Source organism: Phaethon aethereus (assembly GCF_964289735.1).
Source record: "Phaethon aethereus genome assembly, chromosome: W".
Lineage (NCBI taxonomy): Eukaryota > Metazoa > Chordata > Aves > Phaethontiformes > Phaethontidae > Phaethon > Phaethon aethereus.
Window position 1 is genome coordinate 3,287,867 of NC_138581.1, and position 17,857 is coordinate 3,305,723.

General features: G+C 46.7%; 1 protein-coding gene across 1 annotated transcript; it reads left to right on the plus strand.

Moving 5' to 3' along the window:
* Positions 1-1,733: 1,733 nt before the first annotated feature.
* Positions 1,734-17,517, plus strand: LOC309415083 (RNA-binding E3 ubiquitin-protein ligase MEX3C-like; the record flags this gene model as incomplete). Its single annotated transcript, XM_082012497.1, has 2 exons — positions 1,734-2,406; positions 16,292-17,517. The coding sequence occupies 2 exons, from the start codon at positions 1,734-1,736 to the stop codon at positions 17,515-17,517; spliced, it is 1,899 nt and encodes a 632-aa protein (XP_081868623.1).
* Positions 17,518-17,857: the final 340 nt, after the last annotated feature.

Consider the following 17,857-nt stretch of genomic DNA (forward strand, 5'->3'; position numbering starts at 1 on the left):
TCGTATAGAGCCTAGGGGGGTGCTGTGCCCCCAGGGCGGGTGCTGTGCCCCCAGCACAGTGACCTAGAGAGCATCTCCACGAAGGTCCAGGAGCTCTGTTTGGCTCTGACCTCTGAGGACAATTGTCAGCTCCCACTGATGGAGCGGTTGTAGCAAGGCAATTTGGATTTCAGTCTCACTGCGAGCAGCATTAACCCGAGTGCCAATTAGCACCCCCGGTGATTGCAATGACGTGGACATCTGGCCGTTGAGAACAATGTGTGCTGAGTACAACTGCTGCTGTCTGGAGAGCTTTTCCTCTGGTTCAGAACTAATTTCTTTTAAAATGTCTTCCACTCTGGCACCGTACAGGCTTTGCTGTGCTTAGTGGAGCCATCCTCCTTCTCCTGGACCCATCAGCCATCTGTAGCACCATAAATCGTAGAATCAGGGAATCATGCTCGTCTCTTGGAAATCTCCCCTTCCCTTGCCGTCGGTGCAGAAACTGATCCCTCCACTGCAGACCTCCGCCTTGCTACCCCACCTAAAGATCTACTGACCCTCTCGTATCTCATGGTTGTCTGCCAGCTCACAGCTACATGGTGAATACAGAGCTTTTCATCTCTGCCAGTCCATGCTCTGACCCTGACGTCTCCCTTTGCCAGCACTGGGAATGACACTGGCATTTCTAACCTAGACTGGGACCTTTCCCCAGAATTTTTCCTCAGCATAACGTCTTCAGGGAGTAGCTACCCAACCCCAATTCTTGCTCCAACGTTCATATTTCAACCATTTGCAGGTAGTTTTCCTCGACTATACCAAGAACAACCCTGCTCCGCTCACACCGACCCTGAAGGCTGCTGCTGAACGCCATTTTCTAGTCCGGTGTTGTGAAGGACCATGTCACCCTCTGCTTTGTGTTCCTCCCTGGCACGTGGAACAGGAGCCAGTGGTCTTCGCTTCAGGCCACCGCCACAGGCATGGAACAGCATCGCCGCCATCATGCCCTGAGGATCGTTCGCCCACCCTCTCCCCGCTCAGCATTTCACCTCAGTGTCAATTCATCCTTTCTCGTTTCTGACTCTTCACAGCCGCGTAATCACGTTTCCATACAAGTTTCTTCATGTTTTGCCAGATATTTTCCTCCCATGACTAGAACGTACGTACGCTACTAACTCGCGCGAGTTCCTGCATCAAAGAGCCTTCACCTCAGCGGGGAAGCACACGACAAAACACAGAGGAAGGCCAACACCCGTTAAAGGCTTCTGATTTTTTTTTTTTAATCTTTCCTGGGCTCGCAGCCGTTTCACCCGCGGCTGAGCGCAAGCCCAGCACGGCATGCGCGCTTCCTCCCGCAGCCCCCGCGAGCCGCAGCGGTTCCGCGGCCCAGCGGCTGAGGCAGGGCGAGGGGCAGGGCACGGGCCGCGGACGGCCGCCCGCCTCACGCCCCACCGGCCCCGCCCACCCCCGGGCCCGCCCAGGAACCGGCTCCGCCGCCCAATGGCGCGGCGGCGAGCGCGGGGCGGGGCCGCACCTCCTCCTCCTCCGCGTTCCCCGCCCCCCCGCCTCCCTGCCGCCGCCGCCGCCGCCGCCGCCCGCGGCCGCCGCCGAGGGGAGCGCCATGGGACAAAAGGCGCGCTGAGGAGCGCGGCCCCAGCGCCCAGGCCGTGCCCGCCACGCTCGGTGCCCGCCGCGGTATGGCGGCCCCGCGCCGTTAGGCCCGGCCGGCCCGGCCCCGCAGCGCCTCCCCCGCCATGCCGAGCGGCAGCGCCGCCGCGGCCTCCCCCGCCGCCGAGCCAGCCGAGCCGCCGCGCCTCTCCCCTCCCCACCCGCCGCCGTCGCTGTTGCTGCTCCAGCAGCGCCTCGCCGGCCTCGGCCTCCGTGACCGCGGCCTGCCCGCCGCCGGCGGCGGAGGGGCGGCCCGGCGGCAAGCCCGGCGGCGGCGGGCGGGCTTGGTGCCGCCGCCCGACCCCCCCGGGGAGCCGGGGCCTGGCGGGGCGGAGGAGGAGGAGGAGGCGGTGGTGGCGGGGGACGAGGGAGACCTGGAGCTGGAGGAGGAGGAGGAGGAGCTGCTGGCGGGGGAGGACGAGGAGGAGGAGGACCCGGCCGCGCTGCTGCTGCTCTCCTCGTCCTCCTCACCCTCCCAGCCGCTCCCGCTGCTGCCGGCGCTGGGCTCCGTCCTGCTCTCGCCCTCCTTCGATGCGCCCGAGGCGGCGGCGGCGGCCGGGGCGCTCTGCGGGGCGGACGATCCTCAGGGCATGATGGCGGCGATGCTGTCCCACGCCTACGGCGGCGGCCTGGGCGGCGGGGGAGCGGCGGCCCTGAACGGCGAGCAGGCGGCCCTGCTCCGCCGAAAGAGCGTCAACACCACCGAGTGCGTGCCCGTGCCCAGCTCCGAGCATGTGGCCGAGATCGTGGGTCGTCAGGGTGAGTGGGGGTCCGCGGCAGGGGGACACCCCCGGGCGGGGGGGGGCGGGCGGAGGTGCGCCGGGGCCTGGCCTGGGCTGCGGGGCAGGCCTCTCCCCACACAGTCCCGGGCCGTGCCCGCTCGCAGCCGGCCGGAGGGGCCCCCTCGCCTCGGTAGTAGCGTCGTGCCCCCCTGGAGCCTGCCTCTCCTCTCCCGAAGCTCGGTGTCCCCGCGGGGGGACAGGGTGCTGGCTGGGGCCCTGGCACCAGGCTGGCGCAGCCTGAGAAGCCAAGAGGCGAGAGCGAGCACTGGGCTCGCTCAGACCTTGGGGTTTTGTTAGCCTGAGCTGTGACACGTGGTGTAGAGTCTGCCATGTACAGGTAGGTGTTGGCACAGGCTTTGGTCTTCAGTGACACTGGGCCTGTGGTCTTCAGTAAGAAGCAGCGTTTCACCGTAGGAACTTTGGACCATGTTTTACAGAGACTTCTGGGTGAAGGACTTCAACTTCCTTGCCTTGCAGAGCAGGGTTTGGGCTGACACCGTTCCTACAGCTTTCCACGGCGCTCACCGAGACAATAGTGGGACCTCAGGAGCCAGTGAGATGGAGAAAGGAGCCACGTGCAGCCCTCTTCTGTGTGAAAGCCCTTGTCTGTCTGCTTGGGTTGTGGCTTCCTGTTGATCGCTATTGCTACACTCCATGGGTCTCTATTACGCCGTTAGGATAAGGTCATATCAGTGATGTCACATTTGGTTTTGGCCTTTCATGTGGTCTCTGGGGAGCGGTGCTTGGAGGAGTTAGAAAGACGACGTTTCACGCCAGCTTTCTGGCTGTGAACCCAATCTTAAAAGCACTTTTTATCTATCGAGAGAAGCACTGAGCAGTGTCAAGTGTAGGTGTGGAAACGCAGACAATGAAGTTGCTGCTCTCTTCCTCTTCCCTTTCTGTGTTTTTCTTTTTTGTTTTGGGGGTGGTGTGTCTCGTTTGCTGATCGGCTCTGATAACGAGCAGTTATTTTATTAATGTTGAGTGGTTTTATTAATGTCTCTACATCAGTGTGGCTTTTGTTTCAGGTTGGTGGGGGTTTTTTTGGGTATAGAAGAAATGGTAAAATCAGTCTAAATGCCCACAGCACCACCGATGGTTAGGCAGACTTTTGTTTTCTTTTCCTACGTTTATTTTAGGCTTTTAGCAGTCATGGGTGGGTTTTTTACTGGGTGTGTCAAAGAAGAACCAAAGGCCATGCTGCACAAATTGTTAGGTAGCTTTGTCTGATGCAGACAAGTTCATTCTGTTCAAGCAGACAATATCTTTTCCAAGAAATAGTGTTTGAATGTCTTGAGACTTTGCTCATGTGTCATTGGGGATGGCGAGGGGGGGGGTGTGTGTGTGGAAAACATTGCTATAGTCCTCTAATAGAGAAATGCAAACTAGTGGGCTTCAAGGACCGATTAGGCTGCTGTGTTTATTCTCCACCAGATCAGGATTGTTCTCTGTAGTATATCTTTCAGTGCTTTAAGTCACTTAAAAACAAGATAATGGAGTTTGCATGAAAATAGGATCATTGTTCCTGAAGAGTTCATTTGCTGCTTCTGCTTTTATTTCTTATCTGATGTCGCACTGTTTGGCTTGTGATAAAATATTTAGCCTCGGTGGGGAGGGATTGTGTCATAAAGAGAATTAGGGCTACAAAAGAGGAAGGAGTGGAAGGAGAGCTAAAAAAATTGTTACACAAAGGTTTCATGCAAGTATATTTGGTGAGGAAGTCCTTCAAAATTCTCATTCAAGGGAGACAGCGTAGAGACCGACTTACGTAAGTTGTATTAGTTCCACTAAATATTTGTCAAATTTCTGAGGAATACTAGTCCTTACATCTCCTTTTATGGCCCAGAGCTGTGCCAGCTCATCGCATGGGCTAGAGGCTCTTGCTGTCTCACCCACCTGCTTTGCATGTGTCTGCTGTAGCCCAGCAAGGTGTCATCAGCTGTAGTGCAGCTTGGTCTACCACGAGCAAGGCTGGCCTGAGCCGCATCCTTCACCGAGCGTTCTGCTCTCTCTGAAAATGAAGATGCTGCATATTTTCTTCCTAGCAGACATCGTAACCAGCTGGTTCCATTGTCTTGAACGGATTCAGCTTAAGTTTTATGCCAGACTTCTCTGTGCTGTAATACTTTAACATATAATTATGTAAGGGTGATGCAATTGGAATGTTACTTCTGATGGATTTTCAGAAAGGTTAAGTTTATATTCTTTCTATTGCTGTTTTTGTGAGGTATAAAAAGAACTTGAAATGTCTGCAACCCAAAAACATCAGCTCTGAAATACCAGGAATGCTGAGTTTGATCTAGGCTTTGCTGGAGGCCTCGCTGCTGTGTCTGAAAGCATGTTTATTGTAAGCCCTAACCCCCTAACTGAAAGACTAACCATAACCAAAATTCCATGGTATTCTTTATCCAAATTTAATTTTTTTCAGAGGAAGAGCATTTCTAGACACTGTTTATCAGACCAAAGGAGCCCCTGATTCCCAAGAGAGCTGTAAGCAAGCAAAAACCTTATGATGCTTGCATTTAACATTTTTTTCAATAATGTACAGGTTTCAGAACTAAATATAGCACTTGAGGCAGTGAAGTGGTGCTTCCACAGCCCCACTGTAGGTCGCTGTATTGCAGGTTCTCATGTGGGTAGCTGCGTTTACCAAATCTGTGCTGGTAGCTGTGCACAGATGTGGGATGTCGCAGCTAGAGAAGGTGTGGAGTGCCTGAAATGTGCCTTGTGGTTGATGGTTTTCCTGTGAAGCTACAGTGGAGGCTGCTGGGTTACTGTGACAGTAGTTTAATGTGTTGCTGCTGGAAGCATTTACATCACTGGAAAAGTAAGATTTTTTTTTTTTTAATGAATAGTAGGTGTTCCTTCTTTAAAAAAAAGAAGTCCTGTAGTATTTCTGAAACCTGGTTTTTTGTGCTTTTTTGGTTGTTTTTTCTTTTTTACATTTTAAATGTTCTAAACCTTTTTTTATTCACCCTTACCCCCCAAAAACGAAGCTGACAGACACTGGTTTGGGTAGTGTAATAAAATTCCTTGTAGTCTTTGAAGTGGAAGAATCTCAAAGGTGAACAACAAAGGGAAAGATATTTGTATCCTTTTATTCTTGTTAAGGCATGTGACTGGGAGCCAGGAAAACTAGATTCCATTCATGGCATTGTACAGGCTTCCTGTATGAATTTGAACTAGCTGTTGAATCCAACCTTCAGTAAGTTGGCCAGTCATCATGCTGATCAGAAAAGTGACTTCCTTTGCTGTCAGCAGCTAAAAATCCTGCATGCACAAAGCTACATTAGTTTCAAAAAAAAAGTTAAAGTTGGAAAAAGTGCTCTTGAGAAGTGGTAGCAAGAAAGCTGCATTGCCAGGGAGGTGACCTTGTTTGCCTGAGAAAAGCTGGCATAGGGCGTATACCCAAAATTATATAAGCATGGATACATGCTTATATATGTATAAAAAAACTTCTGGAGATCTAACTTGGGAGGTTTTGTTTTAATCTCTAAATCATGTGAAGGACTTGCAGAAGTCTGCTGTGCATCACCTGGGAACTGTTTCCCATACATAAAGCTGGTGATGGTGATTTTCTGTGACAATCCTGACATGGCCTGGTGGGCCTTGAGGAGGATTTGACAAGTTTACCTGGAGTCTCCAGTGCCCCTGCTACTTTTTTTTTTTACTACACTAAAAAAAGACATGTTTCAACACTAAAAGCTCTTTTGAGTAATGCAAAAAGAGGGGTCGTGTCTGAAGACATGAACAGAAAACCTGAAAGATGCTGGAAGGGCCAAAAGCATCTCTTGTAGAGAGATGCTTCATCCTTGACTATATTAACCGTCTTCAGATAATGATTGTTGGAATATATTTGCTAATGCATTCCAGTGCTGTGACTATCCAAGTAACATGATTTTCCAAGCATTTATATCCTCGATAAAGCTGACAGTGGGGGGGGTCTCCCTAAGATCGCTTGAGTTGGAGCTACTTAACTCTAAAGCCTGATGCTTCTCTTTCTTCAGTAAGAATAGTTTGGATGATGGCTACATAACTTGAAATGGGCAGGGCAGTCTCCAAACCCCAGATGAGTAAGAGGAGGAGGAATGATATCATCCCATTTCACTGATTAAATCGATAATGACAAATCTGCTTTGCATGAGACGGCCTTGCAACTAAAATAACATTTTTATGCATATTTCATGATCTTGGACTTCTTTTTGCTCTTTGCTTTTGAATGTGGGCTCTTGAGGAAATTATTACTTTGCTTAAAATAGTCCTGTAACTTGAAACAAAAATAATTCTGATAAGTTGGTGGCTGATAACTATCTGGCATAGCTGAACAGCCAAATAAAAACAATAGCTATCACTCTCGGAGAGTAGAAGCAGTATGCTAAAACAATCCTGGAGCAAATGCTTGTGCTAGCTGAGTACTGTACATAGATGTCTGTCCTATGACAAGGATGATTATAATCCTTTGAAAAAGAAATACATGTGTGGTTTTATGTCTTGATGTGTTGTGATAATACTGTTACTGAATTACTGGCAATACTTACGTAGCCCTGACTTGTTATTAACTGCTGACCTGTAAAATAGTCAGCATGAGCACAGATAACTAGTCTGAATTACATACTGTGTTTCTTTTTTAAAACTGAATGCTTAAGGTTTCCACTCTCAAGAATAAGTTTAATCTGCATGACTGAAGTCATCACATATCACTGTGCCAGTTGATTGTCACAGACAACAAAGACCACAGGTTCTGCTAACTTACTTCAAGTGAAAGCTGACAAGGCAGTTAGACTTGAAGGTTTTTTTTGCATCTTCTGTAACAAGCAGGTTATTAAATGCTATATTAAATGGTTTGTTCTAAAGCCAGAAAGAAAACTTGAGCTATTTGTTGAAATCCAATATAAAGGCTATTTTTCTGAGAAGCCGAAGTCTCATAGTTTTTGGAGCCTGGAGCTCCAGGAACTGAAACGTGAGCATACCATGGCCTGGCACAGTCTGAAACCGCTGCTGGAGTGTCAGTGGCCTATTGCTCTGGTACTGTGTTAACAAACATAATTTCAGTTCTGCTATTTGTCATTTGTGCTATGCAAAGATCCAACTCGGGTTGCAAAGTGTGTCAGAAGGGTGCAGGTTCTCCAGCTGGGATCGTAAATCTTCAGTCATAAATGCTGCTCTTGTCTGGCGTGTTAGGTGGGAAGCACACCGAACACGGTGCACACTCGAGAGATTTTTCTCTTTGTGCAGTCTGGCAGAAATTCTTTAGATTTTAACGTATGAATACCAGAAGTGAATACCTGCATAAGTAAGACTTTTGGATGAAACTGAAATTAAAATGCTAAAAATCTTCTGACACAAAATGCTAATTTCTAATCTTCTGGTCCTTTCGTTTTGCTTGTAAAATTGCTGTGTTCTAAAAGAGTATGTTTTTTTTAAGTTTCTAACATACACATACAAAAGAAACCTGATTAATGTGCTTCCAAACGGCACTAGGTTAACCTGTCTGTGGCATGAGAAAACTGTGATGAATTTTTTTTTTAAGCTGTTAGTAAAAAGAGCAGATGTTGTGCGTTTCCCTGTCTTAGCCCCCATTTACCCTCTCTTCTAGTACACTGTGGTCTGAATTTCTGGAGGAGAAACTTTGTTCTAAACAAAGTGTTAGATATCTCTAAGATCTCAAATTTGGTTTTGATGCAATACCTCCACCCCACAGGGCCAATTTCCCATTCCAGGCAAAAAATTTAACAGGAATAGGTTTGCAAACTTGCTGTAACAAAAAAAAAAAAAGCTGCTGAGCACTAGAACATTTTTTAACAAAGAAAGGCCAAAAAGCTCTAAATCAAGCATTTGTTTCCAATTTCAGTTACTCTTTAGGAATGTCTTCCTTTTCTCTCTCTTTCAGGTATTCCTTTAAATTCGTGAGATCTTGCCAGCATACAAGATCTCAGTTTCCTTCACTGGTGTGAGTCAGTAGTTCTGTGGTCTGCACCAAGTTCTCTGCTCCTTTGAACAAAGCCACAGTATCTCTTACTTTTTACCTTCTAGTTCATTTTACATTTGACAGTATACTGTGGAATTTTGTGTATAAATACACAGCTATAGCAACGTTTTTGAATTGGGGATTTGGTGTAGATAAAGGTTTGCACAGGTTTTTTGCAATCTTCTGTTTTTTGGCCATCTTGGCATGCCGTGTGGCACGTTGAGTGATGGTTGCTTTTAATATCCTCCTTGTACAGGTCAGCTTTCCCAACACTGTTGCTCACACCAATCTGTTTCATTCACTAGATCAATGTTCGTAATGAAAACTACTTTTTTCCTGTAGCTATTTTATTTGTTGGTCATAATCCCTCTCTTATAACTTTTCTACTACTGTATCTTTCTAATTTTGCTCAGCAGCCGCTACCTTAGTCCTGGTGCTACAGGAGTGCAAGTAATTAATAATAGAAGTTGCTGCCCTCTGGCTCTTCTGCTGCATGTAACTTGTTTACTGAGTTGCCATCTGTCTTGGGAATTGGACTGTTCCTCTGCCGGTGAGATTGCTGATTTGATAGATTGTCCCAGCATGACATATAGAAGGAAACAGTGTGCAGGCTGAGTACTTCATTTGGTGCTGGACTAATATGTAAATTGATTGATAAATTGATACATACCTAAGAAATCTTTAAGAAAGAGTTTGTACACAGTTCTTGAACCAGGGCTTTTCTTTTCCACAAGAGGGAAATGTCCCCAAGAGCTTGTGAACAGCCTTTTCTTGGGAAGCTTGCTCAGCAGCATCAGAGACTCCATAAAGCCCCCCTCTTCCCATCCGTTAGCTTGGCAGCAATCGCGCCAAACAAAGTCCTGCTCCCTGTCATCTGGCACAGCCAAGTGGTTGACCATGATTCCTTGGCTCTGGGTTAAAGTACTTGAGATCTCCAGGTTGTCCTTCCTGGTACCTAAGCAAGCCCAAGCACCAGCTTGAAGTGCTGGTCTGGAAAGTATCTCATCTAAAAACCCTTCTGCAGTTCCAGATGGATGATAAGTCACGTGTCACCTTAGCATTTGTACATGTAAAAAAAACAAAGCGAAGTAAGTGGTCATTTGCTCCTCAGAAATGGGTGAGCATGATGGAATTACGATGGGAGCAGTCTCACACTATATATAGCGTGAGTCACACGGAAATGTTCCACAGGCAGGCACAGGGGTTTGGTAACTGCAGCGTAACTAAAAGCCTTTGGTTGCAGTGGTAAGTTAATGAGGGGGTCAGAAGGCAGGCAAAAGTGTCTTTGGTAGAAAATGCTCTAATTCTTATTTTTTTCTTGAAAGACTTGTATGTCATCTTTCCTTCTCTTGGAATAACTTTATCAGAGTGGCTGTCAGTTGAGTGTTTTCTTTCTCCTCTGTGCTACTCACTAATTTACCTACTTGTAGCATTGCTTAATTGTAGTGTCATTATAGTTAGAAGTGAAAGATGGTTATTGCCCGTGTACAGCACTCCTGAGGTACAGTTGTGGTCTGAACCCATTAAGACAGCCACACTCCAGAGCAGAGAGCCAGAACTTTGTTCCCAAGTTTTGGGTTGTAATGGTATCAGTATTGCATTTTTGGATCGTAAATTTGAGAAGAAACTCTGCTTGATGGGTTCTGACTATGAAGCATCCCTACTGTGATAAAGGGAATATTTCATCTAAAAAACACAACCTGATGAAGAGCGGGAGCACAGGCTAGTGCTTGGGTAGCCTGCAGGAAAAGCCTTTGCCCAAGGACATTAATCTTACAACTCTACATGTGTGCTTTGAGTGGCCACCTCCAAGGAACCACAGCTTGGGTACCACCAGGGAGGAGATTGCTTTGGTTTATTATGTGAACAAAACAGCTGTTGCTTAGTCTGTGTACATCCATGTCCCCATTTAAGCAGTTAGCCTGCTCCTCTCTTTGGGGACCGTCATCTTCTGTTTCCAAACCTGCCAGCGACCTGCCTCGTGAGCTTGAGCAAATCCCAGCTGCAAGCTGTGCCCGTCGCTTGGTATATTCATATCTGTTAGCTCTCTGACATGTATCGTGTCTAGCTGTCACACGGGAGCCCTAATCTTAGTGGCTAATTAACCCAAATAGTGATCAGACTGTTATCTGTACTGTAGAATGCTAATGGGGAGCTCTTAAAGCTGTTGGTGGTTGGTCTAGTCCCATCTTCAGGATGTGCTCTGTGATGAGGGGTGTCGCAGCTTACCTCTGGCTGTAGAGAAAGTTGCATAAAAATAAATGAAAACTTGCTTTCAAAAAATTCTATTTGATAACTATTATCCAAGTTTAGGCTGTCTCTCAAAATTGTTTAAAAATAAAATTTAAAAGCAATATTTTTACAGCCTTCGTTCCTAAAATCAAAATGCTGGAGGAGTGATAAATAGCTGCCTGAGTACATAGATCTATGTTTTTGTGCAGATCAGCATCTTTTGCAAGTGCGGAGAAATTACTTTCTTCGTCTTCCTTGCATCAACTAACTATATTCAACAGCCAGTTGAAAAAAAAATTGTCAGGAGTTGGAATTTTCCAGTCCATGAATTAAAACAAGGTGTGAGATGAATGAATTGATCTTAAGGGAAAGGCGATAGTAACCAGAGTCGGTCTATCAACTGACTAGACAACAGGTAGTATTTCATATGACTTTAATAACCCAGTGAAGTTCCAAAAATGTGCTGGTCTTAATTTCGTTTGTGTAGCCAGCCTGCTTAAGGAGGTTTAGCAATTAAAAATTTAGAATAGGATTTCATTTTCTGTCCCAATGCAGTTTCATTTCTGCTTAATAAATGGGGCATACATCAGTTTTCTACTGTATAATTGCAAACTGCATAGGTACTTTTAGCCATGTCACAACCGAGAGGAAGCACTCCTGTGTTTAAGCAAAAGAATGCAGCTTGTACCACCGGTGGGAATGAACTCTTCTGAAAGATGTGTAGAGCAGTCATTCTTAATGAAGTGGATGAATTTTTCTTTGTTAATCAGGTGGGCAGCATAGCAGACCTAGCAGCCGTTGGCCTTACGGTACATCCAGTGTTTCAGTCTCTGCAAATCCTTTGTTACCTTAGCTGCAGGAGTTCTCACTTTCCAATTAAAAGCTTGTGGCAACCTAGCAATAAAATAAGGGCTGTGCCAGCTTAACAGACTCTACCTTTAAAGCTGTGTCCATACACAACAGTTTCAGGTTCACAGAAAACAAATCCCTGTGCACTCCCCGCTCTCCTTGGCATGCCTGGAAATGCTGTGCTATCCCCTGCGGGGGCTTCCCAGACCCTGCCTTTACTTTCTAGGCAAGAAATTAGCCATGGTTCTACTAGCAGCTTATGGTTCCAGGTTTGATGTCGCTAATTATTCTGTTGCCTCCTTACTTGGTGTCAGCATATTACAAAATCAGTGGTCAGAGTGCTAAAGACCGTATTTAGGGTGGAGGCTGTAATACAGTATTGCCTTTCATCAGATAATGGCAAAGCTACTGAAAAATATAATTTCTCTTTAGTGCTAGCAAGCTGTGGAGGCCAGTCTGTGCGATCGCTGTGCCCACAGTTGCACTGCGACCGATTCAGAGGATGCCAGGTTTGGTCAGGGCTGCTCATCAGCCCTGCCTGCTGCGTAAGGGCTGAGTTGGTGCTAACGCAATTTCACCCTGCTTGCTGCTCGTAACAGCCCAGGCAGTACTGGTGTCTTCCCACAGGATTTGTGTGTCTAAAGAGCTGCAGGAGGTTCTCAGTTTTGACCGCCTATAGCTAAGTACTTGTCAGGAGCAGGGTCACAGAGGAAACTCATATTGTCATTTGATTGTGGTTCACAGGGACTGCTTGCTGAATTTTTACCTACCATAACTTCCAGGCTTCTGTTTATCTAAACTTTTTTCAGTTGGTTCGTGGTTTTTTCCCCCAAAGCCCTATGTAAGTGGGGAGGCGAGGTTAAACAGATATCATGGTAAGAAGGTTGGGGTTCCCGTGCGTGCCTGAACTCCAGTTTCACAGCGCTTGGCAAGAGCTGCAGGAGGAATGTGGGCATGAGGTGTGTGTCCCTGCTTTGACAGGCTGCATTTTGCTAATGTTGATACTGAGAAGCACAAAAGACTCCCTTTCCTTGGTGTAGCTGTTCAGAAGAGACCACGCAACAAAGGGACCCTCATCTGTAAATCGATCCTTGTCCCCTTCCCAGTGTGTGGCACTGAGGTGAACTCAGCAGAAGAAACAAACGGGGGGAAGGATCCATTTCTCCTGGACTACCACCATGGCTGTGCAGAGGAGTCTGTGGGATGCTTTTTCAGGTGGTTCTTGGCTCACGGCAGCAGGTCAGCTGGTGTGGTGCAAGGCAGGCATGCACAGGGTTCCTCCACAGGGTTCCCGCTGCAGTCGCCTGGCTCTTACAGCTCTGTTGGGGAGTTTCCCTCACGGAGTAAATAGCCTGAGACTGGGTTTGATGTACCTCCTCCTGTTTGTGATGATGAAAGGTGAACGTTGGAGTGAAGGCTGAGCTGTCTGTTGCTTGACACTCACTTCAAGAGGAAAAGAAATAATGTGTCTTCCTATCACCTTTTTTTAATAAAGAAGTATTTGATTATTTAAAATTGGTAGTGTATGAGGTAAACAATTTCTTTAGAGCTACCCTTAAGTTTCTTGGGGAGTATAATGTTCACAGTGTGTTTAGAATGGTCACTAAAATAATCCTCTTAAAGGAAAAACAGGGAGGAGGCTTGAGAAGAGTGATACAAATCTGCTAGCACAGGATGAACACTACGTACAGGGCTTGGTACGGGCTTGGCTCCTCATCGGGTGCCTGGGCAGGCAAGTACTAAGTCTTGGCCTAAACAAAAGCAAAAGTAAAGGTCTTTGCTTTTAAGTATGTCAGTATATACTTGTGGCTGAGTGTGCTGTTTAGCAATGCTTATACCGCTGAACCAAGTACAGTGACTTGTATTGAGTAGACTTCCATTATCATACCAAAACTAAAATTACTTTGAAAGGTTTGATTAAATTGGATTTCTAGTCTAGAAGTCCCCTCATCAGGCTTCTTTAATCTCCGTAGTTCAAAATCTTGGATACAGTAATCTGATGATTTATTGCAAAAGTGTGGGGCGGTGTATGTTTTTTTTTTCCTTTGTCTTTCTGTGTTTAAGCTCAGGAGGTTGGGAAACTTCTTGATTCATCTCTTGGCCACATGACTTCATAGCTAGCTGACTTCATGTCATCGTGGCTGCAGCGCCTCTGGATGCTGTGGGTTGTCGGAGAGGGGATGGAATCAGCCGTGCTTCATATTGTCGCCTCGGTAGTGACTAATGGAGGAGGGTGGGAAACCAGAGCAGCTGAGTAAAAGCAAATAGAAAGATCATCCTGCTGGGGTGGTGTGATGGACCACTGACCTTGTGTTTTGACATGACTGACTGTTGTGGGGTTTTCCAGCATTCCTTGCAGACAAAACCCAGCGGGTATCGACTGACTCATTCAGAAATGTTGGGGTTTGTATGTGGTGACTTTCTTTGGTTCTTTCTAACTTTCCAGATAAAGTTTGAGAGTTGACCTTGACGGTCTGTGGAGTCAGCTTTCCATTCAAGCCAGCTTTCCAATGTTTAAAAGTCTTGTTCTATCGCTCCATGGAGTTGAGGCAACGTTCAGCCTCTGCTTTCTAGGTATGTGACTCATACCTTAAAAGAAAAGCTCTGCCCACCTTGGTCTGTGCCATTCTGCAGCCTAAGGAAGAAAGGCGAGAAGGCTTTTCTTCACACCGGAGTGGTTTGGAAATGTGACTCTGGCAAAGCGATCTCTGGGAGATCTATATATACTAGAATTATATATATAGAACTATATATACTTGGGTGAAATGGAGTAAATTAAAGTAATTTGAGTAAACTGGAGGATAACTTATGTGCATCAGGAGGCAGACTTTAGGTTTAGATGTTCCAGTAAAGAGGGCTTGATTGGTGTGAAAACTTCAGCAGCACTGTTTTGGGGATCCTTGTGGGTTTAAGGTTTGGGCCCACCATCTTTTCTGAGTAACTGTGAAAGAATGGGAAGCAGGAATGGGAAGTAAGAGCGGGAGAAACACAAATGAAGAGATGGAGGGAGTAGAGGCAAATTGCCGAAGTGAGGTTCTGCTGTCTGTCACAGAACCACAGCACCAGCAGGGAAGTGGTGTGGCTTCAGAGTAGCTTTGCGATTTCATAAGGCATCTCATGCCTGTGTGTTTGCTTTTTTTATCTAGTAGAGCACTGGTGCCCTTCTCTGTGAGCTGTAGTGGGAGGTTGAGGAGAATGGGTTTATCTCCTGCAGGTGCTTGCTCTTCTGGCCAAACTACTTGTTCAGTTCTTGGGTCTGCATCCCCTCCTTTATGCAGATCTGCCTGTGCCTTGCTCCCTCCCTTGCCGGGAGCCCTCCTGCGCTCCTCCGTGCGTGTTCTCGGAGGCCTTACCTCTACCAGAGCCCTCCTGATGAGCTGTTGGAGATGATGAACTTCCTCTCCAGCTGTGTTCTGGAAACAAAGGGCTGTTGTGTTCAGCCTTTGTGCAGGGGCCCTGCAAGAAGAGGCTCTTCCTTCCCTCTATTCCAACCAGCGTCTGCATATTTGCTCTTTCGTATATTAGTAGATGGGCCTGAATAGAGTGCATCTTTGAGTGGCTTTTGAACTGTAAAATAGTTACTGCTAGTGGTACCTCATGTTTCGTCAGTCCCTTGCACCCTATGTCAAGAGGCCATTTCGTGTACCCAGCCAGTTACGAGATACTTAAACTAAATGTGGAAAATAGGAACAAATTTCATTCTGCAAGTGAAATGATGCTTAAAATGCTTGGTCTGCAAATGTTGCTCATAGCTAGTTGTTTCAAGATGAGGCTTGCTATAAAATGACGTTGACTGCGACATGCTTTTGAATTTGTTTTAATATAGGCTAAATTCAGTTAAGAGCAAATCCAGTAGACTGTCTTGCATGTCATGGACCTACTTGTCTCTCTTAATTTTGCACTGCCTGCTTTTCTGGTCCGGTGATGGGTAAAAGGTGCTTCTGTATGCACCGTGCCAAAATGCCTTAAGCATCTTAGGGAAGAGCCTGCCGCCACTGTGTCCTAGCAAACTTTATAATTCAGTGCCCAGAAATTAAGACAAATGTTCCATTAACTTCTTGCTTCTCTTTCAGACTATATTTACGCAGTTAATGAGAGAAATTCCACACAGGCACATAATACTACATAGTAAACCTGATTTACATGCAATAAACTGCTTGAACTCCTACTTGACATTTCAAGGAGTGGCTCCTTCATCCCACAGGGAAGAGTAAGGTTTAAGTAACACTTATTGATAACAGGAAGCAAACGAAGAGGTCTCAGTAAATCAATCATTTTCTCTATATCCTACACACGTTGTGATACAGACCCTTCTCTCACTTGTAAATGTTTGATTTGCTTTTAGGTCATGCTTCTCAGTGAAAGGCTAGCGTATCAGCAGAGTTTTATGTGTCTGTATGCATGAGCATTTACTCCTTTTTGCAGGATCTTAGAAATAACTGAAGGATACCCAATCAATGGAAAAAATACAGACCAACAGCATTTATGGGATAATCGAGAACGTGGCTGTCATAGAGAAAAAGCCATTCACATTGATTCACTGTCTGATAGCAATTGAGGCTACGATGGGCTAAAGCGGCTCCAAAAACGTTGCTAAAATAGTTTGTGGCTGCAAGTGTCAGAGGTCTGTTTGGAAATAATAGGTAGAAGTTGTTACCGCTTTCTCTAGTGTGGGTTGCAGAGAGAAAAACAGCTGCTTCTGGTTTCACCCTACAGTTTCAAGAAACTCTCAAACAGCTTAAAATAGGTGGCTTTCTTGTGGCTTTCTAAACTTAGATGTCTTGCTAAACTTGCATGTGTTTCCTTTAAACAGGTTGCAAAATAAAAGCACTAAGGGCCAAGACAAACACTTACATTAAGACCCCTGTTCGTGGAGAAGAACCCATCTTTGTTGTCACTGGACGAAAAGAGGACGTAGCCATGGCCAAAAGGGAAATTCTCTCAGCTGCTGAACACTTTTCCATGATCAGAGCATCACGCAACAAGAACGGTCCTGCCCTGGGAGGCTTGCCATGTACCCCCAACCTGCCAGGTCAGACAACAGTCCAAGTCAGGGTGCCTTACCGTGTAGTTGGGCTAGTGGTTGGACCGAAAGGAGCTACAATCAAAAGAATTCAGCAGCAGACCCATACCTACATAGTCACTCCCAGCAGAGACAAGGAGCCTGTCTTCGAAGTTACAGGAATGCCCGAAAACGTCGACCGCGCGCGCGAGGAGATTGAGATGCATATAGCCATGCGTACCGGGAACTACATTGAGCTGAACGAAGAGAACGATTTCCATTACAACGGTACAGATGTGAGCTTTGAAGGAGGCACTCTCGGGTCTGCGTGGCTTGCTTCTAATCCTGTCCCTCCTAGCCGCACCAGAATGATTTCTAATTATAGAAATGACAGCTCCAGCTCCTTGGGAAGTGGCTCCACAGATTCCTATTTTGGAAGCAATAGATTGGCTGACTTCAGCCCAACGAGTCCATTCAGCACAGGCAACTTCTGGTTTGGAGAAACGCTGCCTTCAGTGGGCACAGAAGACCTTGCGGTCGACTCTCCGGCGTACGACTCCTTACCGACGCCTTCCCAAACCATTTGGACTCCTTTTGAACCTGTAAACCCTCTCTCCGGCTTTGGTGGCGACCCTGCTAGTAATGCCAAGCCTCATCGCCGAGGGAGCCAGCCATCTACTCCTCGCCTGTCACCCACATTTCCAGAAAGTCTGGATCACCCACTGGCTAGGAGAGTGAGGAGTGACCCACCTAGCACCGGCCACCAAGCCGGCCTCCCCATATACATCCCCGCTTTCTCCAACGGTACCAACAGCTATTCCTCTTCCAACGGCGGCTCCACGTCCAGCTCGCCCCCCGAGTCGAGACGGAAGCACGACTGCGTGATCTGCTTCGAGAGCGAAGTCATTGCGGCCCTGGTCCCCTGTGGCCACAATCTCTTCTGCATGGAGTGTGCCAACAAAATCTGTGAAAAGGAAACGCCATCGTGTCCCGTTTGCCAGACAGCTGTTACTCAGGCAATCCAAATTCACTCTTAAATATATATGGATATTATTATATATGGACTTTTTAAAACTCTTAAAGGCATGGGTGTAATGGTACCCTCTAGTAAACTTCCTAATGAATTCTGACTGTTGGGCTTTCTTGGGGTTAGGCTGAAGTTGTTAATAAATTTCTACTTTCCAAAAGGCTGCTATGGTAACACTAAACCTAGGTGGTCTCTGTCCGGATCGGTGTCAGCAGATGGCATGTTTAGCGGAGGCATCTGCTGTGACGTTATGGCACAGTGAGGGGAAGTTTTGATCAATTACACAACTGCAAAACAAATTTTACAGGCTTTCTAAAGGATCTCTGTTAAGCGCTTTGACTTCTGTGTGC